At 36.4% G+C, this 13,260-nt stretch overlaps 1 protein-coding gene across 4 annotated transcripts in view; it reads right to left on the bottom strand.

Annotated features, from left to right (window-relative positions):
* LOC124155719 (catenin alpha) overlaps positions 1-12,460 on the bottom strand; it is a 45,199-nt gene extending 32,739 nt beyond the window's left edge. Inside the window, exons 1-9 of one of the 4 annotated variants that reach the window (XM_046529769.1) lie at positions 12,321-12,460; positions 11,997-12,158; positions 11,726-11,915; positions 11,059-11,225; positions 10,586-10,795; positions 6,345-6,524; positions 5,534-5,737; positions 5,277-5,392; positions 3,397-3,514 (exon numbers count right to left, since the gene is read on the bottom strand). In XM_046529769.1, the coding sequence (XP_046385725.1) occupies positions 3,397-3,514; positions 5,277-5,392; positions 5,534-5,737; positions 6,345-6,524; positions 10,586-10,795; positions 11,059-11,225; positions 11,726-11,915; positions 11,997-12,098 (1,287 nt within the window). In that variant the 5' untranslated portion in view covers positions 12,099-12,158; positions 12,321-12,460. Of the gene's footprint in view, positions 1-3,396; positions 3,515-5,276; positions 5,393-5,533; positions 5,738-6,344; positions 6,525-10,585; positions 10,796-11,058; positions 11,226-11,725; positions 11,916-11,996; positions 12,196-12,313 lie in introns of all 4 variants that reach the window. The other 3 variants (XM_046529772.1, XM_046529770.1, XM_046529771.1) reach the window with 3 other exon arrangements.
* Between the last annotated feature and the right edge of the window lie 800 nt (positions 12,461-13,260).

Raw genomic sequence — 13,260 nt, 5'->3', positions numbered from 1 at the left:
GGCATACTCAGTTAAAAGCACTCATAACACACAAATAATATTTGGGAACAAGGAAAAATAAACAATTGGGGAGGTTTTACAGGATATTTTAAGGATAGAAGAATTCTAGAGAAGTGTAATACAATCTATCTATATTCAGTGCAAAGGGAATTGTTACAACCAGTGTTCATACTAATGAAACCTGCATGAACTGAGGCCATCATAAGAAAAAGGGGAAATACAGTGGGGAGAGTTCCATTTACGTCATAAGGCAAGTAGCAAAAGCAATAAAAGTGTATTCTTTTCTATTAACAAAATCTATGACACTATAATGCCATGGAGAAACTTTTTGGGGAGATTGCTCAGAGTTAACAATATCTTTAAGAGCAACATGCATGAAATTAGTTGAAAAATTCTGCTAAGTCCAGAAACTAAGTCCCATTTCCTTGCAGACTGAGGCTAACGGTGCTTCAATGCTTAACATCCAGTGTCAAATAAGCAGCACAACTTACTCAAGGGCTATCTTACGAATGTCTTGCCACACATGGCTGATGAGTAAAGGAAGAGGGGAGATGGAGTCATATTCCAGACCCCTCCTCTCCCTTCCACTGTGACAAAAGAATAGACGGGAGGTCTGAGGGAGGGTCTGGGTGCTGCTCTAAGTTGTGAAGCCAAAGTTTTCACTCCTCGACTCCCTTTCACTAGCAGCAAACCTTTCGCAAGCAAATCATCAAGTCCCCTTTTCATTGATGTGTTGTTGGGCAGCCACGTTTACCTGTATGAAATTTACTCAGCTACCATTGGCACTTAAGCCCACAGAATAAAAACAGAGAAATTGTTGCGATTCTTTCACCGCAACAGAAACACTCTCATCAGTACGGAGGAATAGGAAACTGCAGAAAGACATGAATACATTCCCCAAGAACTTAGAATAAGGTTAAGAAACAAAAATGACCTTTCACTATTAGGTAAAAGGTGTACATATTTTATCCCACACTGAAATATCTATTAAAAAATTTTTGATAAATATAATTCAACAAAGTTTGAAGCAGGTGGGAAATTTTTTGAAGTTTGTATGAGAATGTTCTTAACCCATTTATGCCTGATGTTCCATTTTTGGAACACCCACCTCCACTGTACAATTTAATGACTACGAGTCATAAAAAACAGCAAAATGCTGCAATTTTTCTTAATATAGCTCTTCTTTAAGGCATATATATATAAAAAGTGAAAAGACTTGGTATGTTTTGATGACCAATTGCAGCCACTGTCTTGAGAAATATCGATGTTCTCCAGAAGCTGTTTTCCATACACCCTCTCAATTACTTTTTGTCACTGGATTTAAATGTAATAATTCTTCCATAATAAGTTCAGTGACAGTTTCCCATTAGTGCTACAAGATGAAAATTTTTAAGCACTTTTATTAGCTAAAGGTTGTTACTTTACAGCGTTCCATTTTTGAAACATAAGGTAAATCCAACACTATTGCTGTTCCATTCAACCACCTTGAACGATTCACTTCGCTCCCTCATCAAGTTAGTCGCATGATGACGAAAACAATGTAGCTTTAGGATATTGATCAGTTAGTTAGGAAGGAAATTAATACATCAAAAAGCATTTAATTTTGAGCAGAGAGAAGAAAACAAATAGAAGTCATGATGTGAAATCAAGCATTCAGGACTTTCCCAATGAGTTATACTGGCGTCATGATCAACTCACTGAGTAAATTATGGCTAAATGCAATTTATGTCCTTCTTCTTTCCTTTTTGAAAAAATTTTACCCCAGGAATGGTTTCAAAAGTGTTAAGGCAACTTCCTTGTCCTGAAGAGAGTGGCATTGTTAACATTGGCACTCTTGCCATCGCATGCACTTCAAGCTTCATCCCAAGATATTCTGATCCCTTTTTTGTCACTGTTATTTTATGGGAGCAAAGGCTAGGCTGGCATTATGTTCTAAATATTAAAACATGAAATAAGAGGTGTGAAACAAAAGTTTATTACTTGCATGATGAAGGCAACACTCTTTTGGACCACATGGACAATATTTCTATTTTGCACCTTTGCTAGCCTAAAGGATATGAAACTTGCACCAAACAGAATTTACTTCAGTTATTTTGAGGAATTAATTGCTTATTTCAGCCACCACAAGTGCAAACAGTTCATTCAAGGAAGGCTGATAGGATTTGGTTAAAAATTCTGGTTTGGTGCAAAGTGGCTAGGCTGCATTCATTTTCTTCAGGCTTTTTAAGGCAAAAATCTAAATACGGCCATTATTATGGTGTTGGTACTTCAGTGTTTTGCTCTTTGTGGAGGCACTCACTAATAAGCTTCAAGAACACTAATGTTTGTTTTTCAAAAGTTCATAACAAGTACTGCACTCTTGCACATAATACATTTTCAGCTGTCACTCTCATTTGTGAGGTAATTGATATCTGAATTGAAATGATAGCTTTTAGCTAAGCTAGTACGCTATAGTAGTGGACTTTTCTAGTGTTCAATTCTGGAATGCCTCATAATAGGGTCATTGCACATCAAATGAACCAGAAAATAATGAAGTGAAACCATCAACTTGGATTTTCATGAAATGAAGTGCAAATGGTTGGTTTTCATACATAATGTTTACGCAGCATCGTTTTTATGTGCATTTATGGCTATGATACGTGAAAATCATAGTAAATTTATATTTTTATAGCTTTTGGTAAAAATCGGATAATGCCACAGCTTTAAGATTTCTTGAATGACAGTGCAGTTAAAACAAGTTTTGACCGAAAAAAAAACAAAGGTAGACAGAGAGAGGAGGCAGGAGAGTAAAAGTACAAAGAGCAATTGCTTAGAAGCCTTTCTGTGTTAAGATTAATTTTCATTTAAAGATAAATTATTGTACCGCAGAATTATACACAACTGGCAACAGTATAATTTCAAGACTGAACTTAAATATCTACATCTGCAAACAGTATTAAGTAGAAGTGCCTCGCCCACTCACCCCATAGATTAAGATTCAAACAAAAACAAAATCCTCACATCAAAATTTAACTCATTTAACTACGAACTCATTCCTTTATTGGTAATCTTAGAACACTAAGACCTTTTTGGTTTGGTTTTTCATGCTGAAATTATACATTACTATTTCATAAACAATGGAACCTATTTTTTTTATGAAAAGCAAAGTTTCTACGGGTATAAGTCAGAAAATGGTGAAAATTAATAACCAATTATAATCAATAATCAGTTTCGAAGGCCATCAAAAGTGGCAATTTTAAACGTAAAAAGTACAGCTTTAGTAATAAGCAGGTGATAGTTTTCACATACATATGTGGCTGTTCTACCAGCTCTCTCAATGCAAAATGATTCCATAACGGTGAAACATGAGCAAATTTATTTAACATAGTTATTGGTACCTAAGGATAAAGTACATACCTCAACTAGCTTATTGGCATGCTCTGTAAATACAGGAGCATATTCCTCAACTTGTCTCTCATTTCCAGCTCTCGCTGCTTCAACAAGCACCAACAAAGGTACATTTGTCTCCAGAAAGCTGAAAAGGAAGTAATTGAAATAGGATTTTAAAAATGCTGAAAAACAAAGGGCAAACAGCTTGCCTTCATTTTTCTTGTAATAAAAATGATTTGCATTCTTCCACTGGCTATTTCACACCCAACGGAATTTTTTTCCAGAACTAAGTGCCAACTTCAGCATCAAAAGTTTTCCTACATATTTACTTTTCCAATTTCTTTTCAAAGCTAATATTTTTCCAGTGAACACATTAAAACTAACACACTTATTCATCCATGAATAGTTCAAAAGCTGCAACAAATAGTGAGTATTAACTCTAAGGTAATATATACAGTGGAACTTGGTTAGTACGTTCCTCCTTAGTACGTTTTCCTCCTTAGTACGGCGATTTCCCTCGGTCCCGGTACCATCCGAACAAAATACAGGTAAAAGAATTTGGTTAGTACGTTTGAAAAAATTGCTCTTTCCTGGTTAGTACGCTCAATTGCTTGCCGTGACGCAACCCGCAATTCGTTCTCTAGTGTCTTCTTAAGGGTCGCAAACGTCTGAATTCATGATTTAATTTATTATTATTAGCCATTAACATTCTTCCATTCATTCCACATCTCTTTCTTCTACCGTAATTTATCCAAATGCATTTCTAAATTCTTGTGACGTGATGAAAAATAAAATGCAGCCATTTTTTGGGAATGTCTGACTATGAAAAACTACAGCCAATAAGAAGCCCCAATTTTCCCCACCCCGAGCTCCTCACCTTCTGTTGCCTTTGGAGCTTGGGAGTGCCCACTGCCGCGCACAAAGTTCATGAGTGGGCAATTGTTGCTATTGCACGAGTTATCATGATGAAGAAATGAGTCTTAACGGTATTAGACAATTCCCACATTATCTAAAACAGTACTGCTCCATAAACTCGACGTCGTGCGTATTTACTTGACTACTGTTGCCGGAGCAGACGATCCTCTGGATCTCCACGCGAAGCTTAGCTTAAAAATACTTGATCTCGGAACGAAAGCAGACGACATTAGACAAATTTTGAAAGTAAATTTCAACTGTTTAATATAAAATTTTCTTGTAATTACGTCGTAATCTAATAATCTTGCGTGTCATCAGTTGATATATCGATCGATTTTACAATCGAAATGGTATCATTCCAGAAGCGAATGTCTACGGCTGTTGCCGTAATTTGAAAGTCAATATAATTTTGCCCAATTTTTATGATGTTTTAAAAAAACCAGTTGACTTACTCCGGGTTGTTGTTATATTCTCCGAGTACGCTGTGAGAAAGAAAAATGACTTGTCTTCGCTTGTCTGAGCTTCACTCGTCCTCGTTCTGTAAATAGATATAGGATAAATCACGGGAGATAGACGCCGTAATCATGAAATCCTCTCCGGGATGTCCATGAAAAATTGCGATTTTTATTCACATGGTATTGTTTTTCATGGAAGCGCTCATTTTCTTGATTTTAAATGTGAAAAGAGTTCAGGAAGGCGATCCTATGAGAACTACTGATAGTAATTGTAATTATGACGACTTTTTCACTGATTGCAATAACCCCGACTGCTATTATTTACTTTCCTCGTTAGTACGTTTTCCTGGTTAGTACGTTCATTTTTCGTGGTCCCTTCAGAAACGTACTAACCAAGTTCCACTGTAATCGGAGATCATTAATACACACGTACATAAACTAATGTAAAACATAAACAGCAAATGCAAACCAAATTCTTGAATGAAAAAATTAGGCAATACCAAAACACCTTCACAATAAAAATTTATGAGCAGTTACCTGTCCGATACATGATCAACCACTGCCTTCCTTAGCTGCCGACGAAGATCACCAGTCTTCCGACACATATGCTCCATAGCACGATCCAAGCCATCACCTCGCTCTTTAGTTCCCATCTGTGAGCAAGGGTCAATTGTGTCCCAAGTGATTAAAATATTTAATTATTATAAGTCCTGAGGACCACATGAATAATGGTCCATTTTTACTGCTTAAATTTTCACACAATGAACAGTAAATAAAAGTATGGCTAAACTCACATTAGACATGTATTCAGACAGAAGATCTTGCAAAGCCTGACGAACAGCATTGCATTCTGCCACTATACGCTCTCTTCTCTCATCCCGTGTGCAAGACGAATCAGCTACAAGAGCTGCACCACTTATGATGCTCTCTAAACGTTCTTCGAGTGAAGGTCGGGTGCGCACCTCATTGTACGCAGGAGGATCCATTACAACTCGCTCCTGTGAGACAGAAATAAACAAATTATGTCACCTTAGAAAATAACAAAATAATTTTTCACTAAGGTTAGCTCACTTTCACATTTGTTTTTCATCACACATTAACATCAGCCTTCATGATAAGTATATTTACTTTATAAGTATTTATACTTTGAGATGTAGTTAAGATAAGATTTCTTATTCAAAAATTATCCGAAAATATTTAAACTTCATGTATATAAGTAATGAAACAAATGCAGATGATTTAACTGGGTAATTGAACATTAACAAAATGAATAGTTGGAAAAGCAATCTGAGAGAGGCTCAACTCAAAGAATACAAGGTTCTTCTTTTCTTTTTCTTCTCCTCAAATCTCCATAGAAAATGTTTATTTTTAGTTTCAAAAAATCAAAGCTGACAAAGGAAGTGTGAGATGCAATGCTGCCACAGTTACTTCCAGTATTCTATGGTGTAGGAAATTGACATAAAGGGCGAGAAATGAGAAAGTCTCAGTAAATACGAGAACAAAAGGGCATCGTTGAACCCTCAGCTCCAAAGAAGAACCAGATAGATCTGTATTTCTGTGGATATAAGGAGAACAGAATAGCATCATCTGTGGAAGATTTCTCACATCAAAGTCATCGAGTGCTGCAGCTAACTCCCCAGGGCCATCATATGGGTGATGAGGTGCTACCGAGGGACCTTTCCCTTGAGCCACATCTGAAATAGTGTTGACAGCTTCACAAACTTGCTTGAATACATAGTCACGGTTGGCTTTTGCGGCAGCAAGTTCTGGATGACGCACATAAACCTGCGAATCAAGATTCAAATACAAGCTTTAACACAACGGCATAAGAAAAATAAAAATATGTATTAATAACATTAACACCGGACAAGTTAACAGTGACAAAAGAAAGCAAGGCTAGTCTTAATTCACAGCATTTGTCCCTTAAGGACAGAAAGAGAAGTAGAATACAGGCACTACCTGCCTTATGATACGTTCCGAATATTTGGTTGTAAATTGGAAATGACAGAAGTACCTAGGTATTAAATCATTTACCTACATATACAAAATATTTATCAAATTGTACAAGCAATAAATTAAAATATGAGAAAATTTTCAATTTTTTATGACAAAGTGCAATTCAGTCTGATGCCTTGGTGGAGGTAGAATTATCATAAATTAGCAGTGCAATAAACCAGCATTTTAGATGCACTGCATAGGAGTATCTCACAATGGAAGGCTTCTAGTGTATCCACCAGCCAATGAAAACTAGGTTTTAGCAGTGTCTCCACCAAGTTCCTCCACTACCTCTTTACCAGTTCTCACTAAAATAAGGCATTTGAGTGCAGGGCCATCACTAGGCAGTGGCTAGAAGATAAGCCTAGGTGTGATCCCTGCGGAGGTCTAACTGAGCAGAAAGAATCTACCTACGACCATCTCTCAGAAAGACACACATTGGAATACACATTTTACACAAACCTGATTCACAGGTACTCCTTACTATAAACTCCATTATAGATGCATATTACCATTTATTGGTAAGATGTTTGTGGCAGATAAGGTATAATATAAATGGATAATTAACCATCACTATGTGGATGCAGAGTGCCATCCCATAGCTGTCAAACAGGGAGAGGAAGGTCAATAACGAGAGTGTAAGCTATACTACACCTATGTTAAGTCAAGCTAAACATTTTCTTCTTTTTTGAATCGCTTATTTCATAAAGACATCGTAAATAATCCTGACCTTGTATCAGCTTATCTCTTGAAGTGCTTTTCCTTACTTGATGAATATGAGATGTAATTACATTTTGTAAACAAATGTGTATTGTATCCATGAAATTGAGCTACATAAAATAGTCGTCTGTTACCTGTTACCAAAAAATTATGTGATTTACATAATCGCTTGAATTTTGTGAAAGGATCATACAGTAATGCTGGAATTCTTTTACTTCACCTTTGCAAGACTATTACACTATCCTAACTAACAAAAAAATTGCCTTCCCAAAAGTCAACTACTATAGGGAGGGAAAAAGAAACAAGGAAGAGCAAGAAACTGCTATGCATGCGGAGGAGATGAGGAGAAAGAGTTTGAATGGAAGTTATAATGGGGATAGGGGAAGTGAAAAATCAAGACAGTGTTAAAGGGTCAGGAAGTCAAAAATCATGCTGAGTACATAACGAGGGGAGAGGAAGAGAACTGACATCATGTATACAGTGAAGAGTTAATAATCTCACCAGGGCTACAAAACAATATTCAGTTTAGGAAGTGTGAAAGTATGGGTGATTAGTAAAATGTACCATGTAAACGTACTCTAAAATAGGACATTGTTACCTTAAATGGGACACTATTCTAACAACAAGAATTCAACACACATTTACAACCATGAATGGCAGCCTGTATAACTGTTAAGAATGATCATTTCCCAGCGTATAGAATTGTGGAAACGTCGGCCGAGATATACTTGGAGAACCTGACCCGGTGGAAATTCCGTGTAACCTTCCACAAATGCATATCTGTTAACTTGTTTTTCTTTGCTAGCAACACTTGAACTATCTTCCTACTTCCAGTTAAATGCCCTTTTTTAAATTAAAGTTTCAATGTTAGCACATTCTTACCAATTGGGTGTGTAAGTCTCAATACACCAGCAAATGTTATACTGTTTGACAATGCAAATGCCTTCCTTTTAATTATATTCACTTGAGAAAATGCCGAAGGTAACATTAAAAAGTTGGCTCGTTTATCAAATTCCATCATAACCTAGTCAGCCAAACCAAATGTTTGTGGAAGTTTAAATTATTCCCGAGGTATTTACTAAGGCCTTGTATTTGGAGACCTAAAGATTAAATGGAGAGGAATTTAGTACATATATTCCAGTACATTGCCTGGCCTCTAATTCATTTTCTCAGTCCAGTGTCAGAAAGGGAAGGATTGAGTTCTTTCTATTTGGCTCAGGGACAAAGAGGAATTTCTCCAACAGGCAGTGAAGGGATTATCCATTTAAAAGGTTTCACTTAAGTTGAAAGAGAGGTAGGACATAACTTTTTTCTTTAAAAGGTAAGCCTTTGCCTATTTGTTGTGCGTAGGAAGCCCACCAATTCTTCAATGATGTGATGACCATTGACAGAGAAGGAGGGTCCCAGAAGAAAAACCTTAATGCAAGGCACATTGATGCAGGAATTTCAGGAAAAATTTTGTATGGTAGAAAAACCGAAGAAATCTTAGCACAATAGCATACCTTCACTCACTAATGTTTAATACTACAACTAATCTAATTTCACTAACACCATGCATGAAATAAAGTAGTTTTCTTACAAAAGAATAAAAATGAAAATTTGAATAAATATCTATATTTACCAAAATCTGAAAAACTACATTTACCAAATTGATACATGTAAATACACAAGAATTTTATCATGGGCCATCAGTTTAAAGGAGGAGATCTTTAACATTGCTAGCAAAATGCCTTCATTCAAGATATAGCATTACTGTTACATGAAGTCAATCTAAAGGAGGGTGATCTGCCCTATCAAAAAAGAGAATGATGGAGAGACACACAGTTGGTATAATTCAGTTCTTAACTAGAACCCCAATGCAGTGAAACCTGAACTTAAAATGGTTTCCACAGAGTAACCAACTAGTGAAAAGGGTTCTTCTGAAAAATTAACAGCCAGGAGATGAACTTGGGGCATACGAATGGAAAGTGAACATAAAGCAACCACACCAATCCAGTGGCGGATCCAGGATAGGAACAAGGGGGGGAGGGGCTAAGTAGGGGTTAACCTTCCAGCAGTATTGCGGGTCTGATAAAAATTACCATTCCATCTAGTGTAAATTGGATATTCAAGGGGGCGGGGGTGGGCTATAGCCCCATTAGCTTCCCACATAGATCCACCACTCCAATCCCCATTTTTAACCAACTGTCAATTCTAAGTCAAGTGCTTTCGGCCAATTGCTAATAACACAAATAAATAACAAAAAACCCATTTGTTCACATTGAAATCTTCAGACATAAGAAAATGTATGCACATGTGTGTTTTGACTCTGAATGTATGGGAATTTTTCTGAAGTCACAATATTGCCGGCCTCGATGGCGGCGGGGTAACATTCTCGCCTGCCAAACAAGAGGTCACGGGTTCGAGTCCCGCCAGGGTAGGTTTCCTCGGTCCAGGGCATGGTCGTTTGTGTACGTTTACTTGTTACATTTGTTGGACACCCCGGTGTAAAATGGCCAATAAGAGCTGTATCCGGTGGTTTGAGAATAAAATAAAAATGAAATAAAATATGATTAACCTAAATCAATAATTGAAACATAAGGAACGTTGAGGGATCTGAGCAGGTTAAGCACCAAGGAATGCTTTGATTCCAATTCACTTCATTCAACAATAGGAACCCAACAATAAATTTTGATGAGTATCTATGGAGCTGAAACTTGACTCTGTATCTTGGATAGCATTCAACCTAGAGAAGGAAAATTTTTCATAGCTCATGGCCTTATTAAGGAGGCTACAGAAAATGTTTTAGTGAAAATCCCAGGCTATTGGGTGGCATGACTGTGTGAACTGGCATTAATTACCTTAAACATCAAAGGGGAATGTTTCTAAATACTATTTGAAACAATAATAATCCAGAGCATTGTAGAGATTAAGAACAATTCATTTACTTGGTATTAATAACAGTAGCATAGATATAGAAATTAGAATAGAAAAGATAGAGAAATTAAAAACTTCACTGCATTATGAAGATGTAGACGTGCATACATGAATTTCCTGTTTCTTCGGGTTACATTTTATTTTGATTTTACTCCTCAAATTCAAAAAAATTACATTAATTGTGAGTTTAGTATGATAATCTTAAAGAGATTTACCTTGGAGGCAGTCAAAAGCATGGTCGAGTGTTTTTTTAGGATAGCTCTAGCAGCAGCCAAATCATCGCGAAGCCTGGGATCCTTCAGTTCACGTTGCCGTTTAGCTGCTTGTGCCATTAGATCTGAAGCATTACGCCCAAAAGCCTTGATGCTGTCCAGCAGCTCAGATTGGCTAGAGGCATTCTTTACCTTTTCAAGGTCGTCTTCCACCTAATAATTAGTAAACCAAGAATTATTTCAAAGCATGAAAAAACTGTGAAAAATAATATTCACTTCATTAGATAAGATTAGTGCAAATATGCTCACAAAATAAATCAATCATAAATCCAATAAACATATGTGAAATGATTTTTCATAGCATTAATTAAAATTAAAAAGCAAAGTTGCAGTACATACTTGTATATTTGTAATTCTCAATGATGTAACACCATCACCAATTATGCACAAGAAATTCCAGATGAAATTGAACTTACCACTCGCAGAGACTTGAGCAATAAATGAACGTCCACCATATCTGCAAGGATTAGAAGTCTAGTTACAGCAGACAAAAGATTTCGAGCAGCACGCACCATGTTACTTCTTTTGAGTGAAGAGCAAGGATCATCAGCAAACTCTCGAGCTGCCACACTCATGGCCTCCCCTGTGAATTTAATACAATTAGAAAAATTATTATATTACTATCAATCACCCAAGCTAAACAGATAATCAGCCAACAACTACATCAGCAGTCTTTTAGAACAAATCATATACGGTTTGGGTGATATTCAGTTCTCATCTCTCACTTTAAAAATTAATAGTCACAATAACACGAAATAGGTAAAACATAAAAAAAAACTTTTTAAACGATTTGCGTGCGCGGATATGGTGAGGCCTCCCAGCTACACATACAAATATAATATTCCTTATTAAATAAAGATCCCTTCAAGGAGATCATTACTTTTGATTCTAAATACGTAAATAAAAGATTAACCCATTAAATTCTGAACAATAATAGCATCCAGTCTTTGCTAGTCTATTTATTTAATACCACTAGTAAAACATCCAATAATAATAAAGGACCAAAATCAAAATTTAATAACCCCAAAGAAAAAGGTGACGACAACGCATACATGTTCATTTCATAAACATTTGTATACTAACCTGTTTTGCGTACTTCCTCGACGGCTGATAGCATTTCTTGCTTGATGTCGGGGTTCTCGTAAGCTATCAATTCACCTTTCTCTATGAAATTTTCTGTTGCTTTCTCTACAGCTGCCACTAAGACATGAGCTCGCTTCGACCGCCCTTTCTTCTTCTTTGAAGGACCTTTTGTGCTTACTAAGGTGGTTACCTGGAAAACAAAGAAATTTAGTGACTTCGGGGTAAAAAAACTCTTGATTTATGCGTAAAGATTACATATCGTCAAAATTACCTGCAGAACAAGGGGCTCTAAAGTCTTCTCCACCGACATTGTACGAATTTCCAAATTCTTGGGATCCCATTTTAAAGCGATCGGTCCAAAATGATCAGCCATTTCTCAAGTAATGTCTAGATATTTCATGCAGAGGAGGTAAGTTTCCAGCCACGCCTATATCTAGAAAAGTAGATAACATTCGAGTGACAGAGCGATGCTAAAAGAAACGCAAACATTACCAGATAAGTGCCAAACATCAAGTCACCTAGCGTCTAGAACGAGAAAATATACTTCATAAAACATTTCAAATCAAATTTATAAAGAATAAAACGTACAACTTACGTATTTAAATCAAAACATTGGAGAAAACAAACAAAAAAGCCCCTAGGTAACTCGTTTACGCTTCAATTAATTTAACACACCCTTCTGAATCATTACGCGTATATAGTTCACGGACTTTCCTTGTAGGTGGGTGACTAATCGCGTGATGCGCAAGATGCGCGTCGACGGAAGTGAGTCTCCGCCCTACTGCGGGAGTTTCAAGGAGACTTTCATATAGGAGTAATACAAATGTAAATTGTATCTGAATGAAAGAGGTCAAACTCACAGATTTTAATTACATATGACCTTTTCACAGGGAAAATAACTCAGATTTTTTTATAAGCAAGGAGTTAAGAATTTTGATAACGAATGATGAATTAAACAGATACATAAATCGAGCGGTGATTAAGGACCTGTAAGGAACCTACCTCTTAAGTTCTTCAGAGCTTTGCGATTTCTGGAACTAGTTATTTGCTTAAGATCTCTGTGAGAGAATATGGAATTCTAGAAATGCACAGTGACCTGAAAACTACTATTATTTTGCCTCTATAATGGAAGAAGTGGGTAACTATGTCATAACTGTATAAATATAGTATGTAGCAATATATTGCTTCACAAGCACGCCGCATAAATATAGTCATTTATGCGCATACAGACTTAATTTTAAGCCATAAATCCGCCAATTATGATTTTTTTTCTTTTTGCATAATAGTGAGGAATGTACATATACAGTATTCTACATATATTCTACAGAAGCCAATGTAAAATATAGACTGTGCAGTTGGTATGTGACACTCCGTCCTCAAGACTGTGCAAGATGCTGATGAGAGTTGGGTAGCGCTGCTTCATTCACCCCTTCCACTATAGATCGTGGTATTATATTTCTGTGACAAATATCTATCATTAAAATGTTCTTTAATAATTTAACTAAGTATACCATGCTCCCATCACCATTTACTAC

This window comes from Ischnura elegans, chromosome 3 (assembly GCF_921293095.1).
Source record: "Ischnura elegans chromosome 3, ioIscEleg1.1, whole genome shotgun sequence".
Lineage (NCBI taxonomy): Eukaryota > Metazoa > Arthropoda > Insecta > Odonata > Coenagrionidae > Ischnura > Ischnura elegans.
The sequence above is the reverse complement of the archived record's forward strand: the minus strand, read 5'-3'. Positions and strand labels throughout refer to the sequence as shown.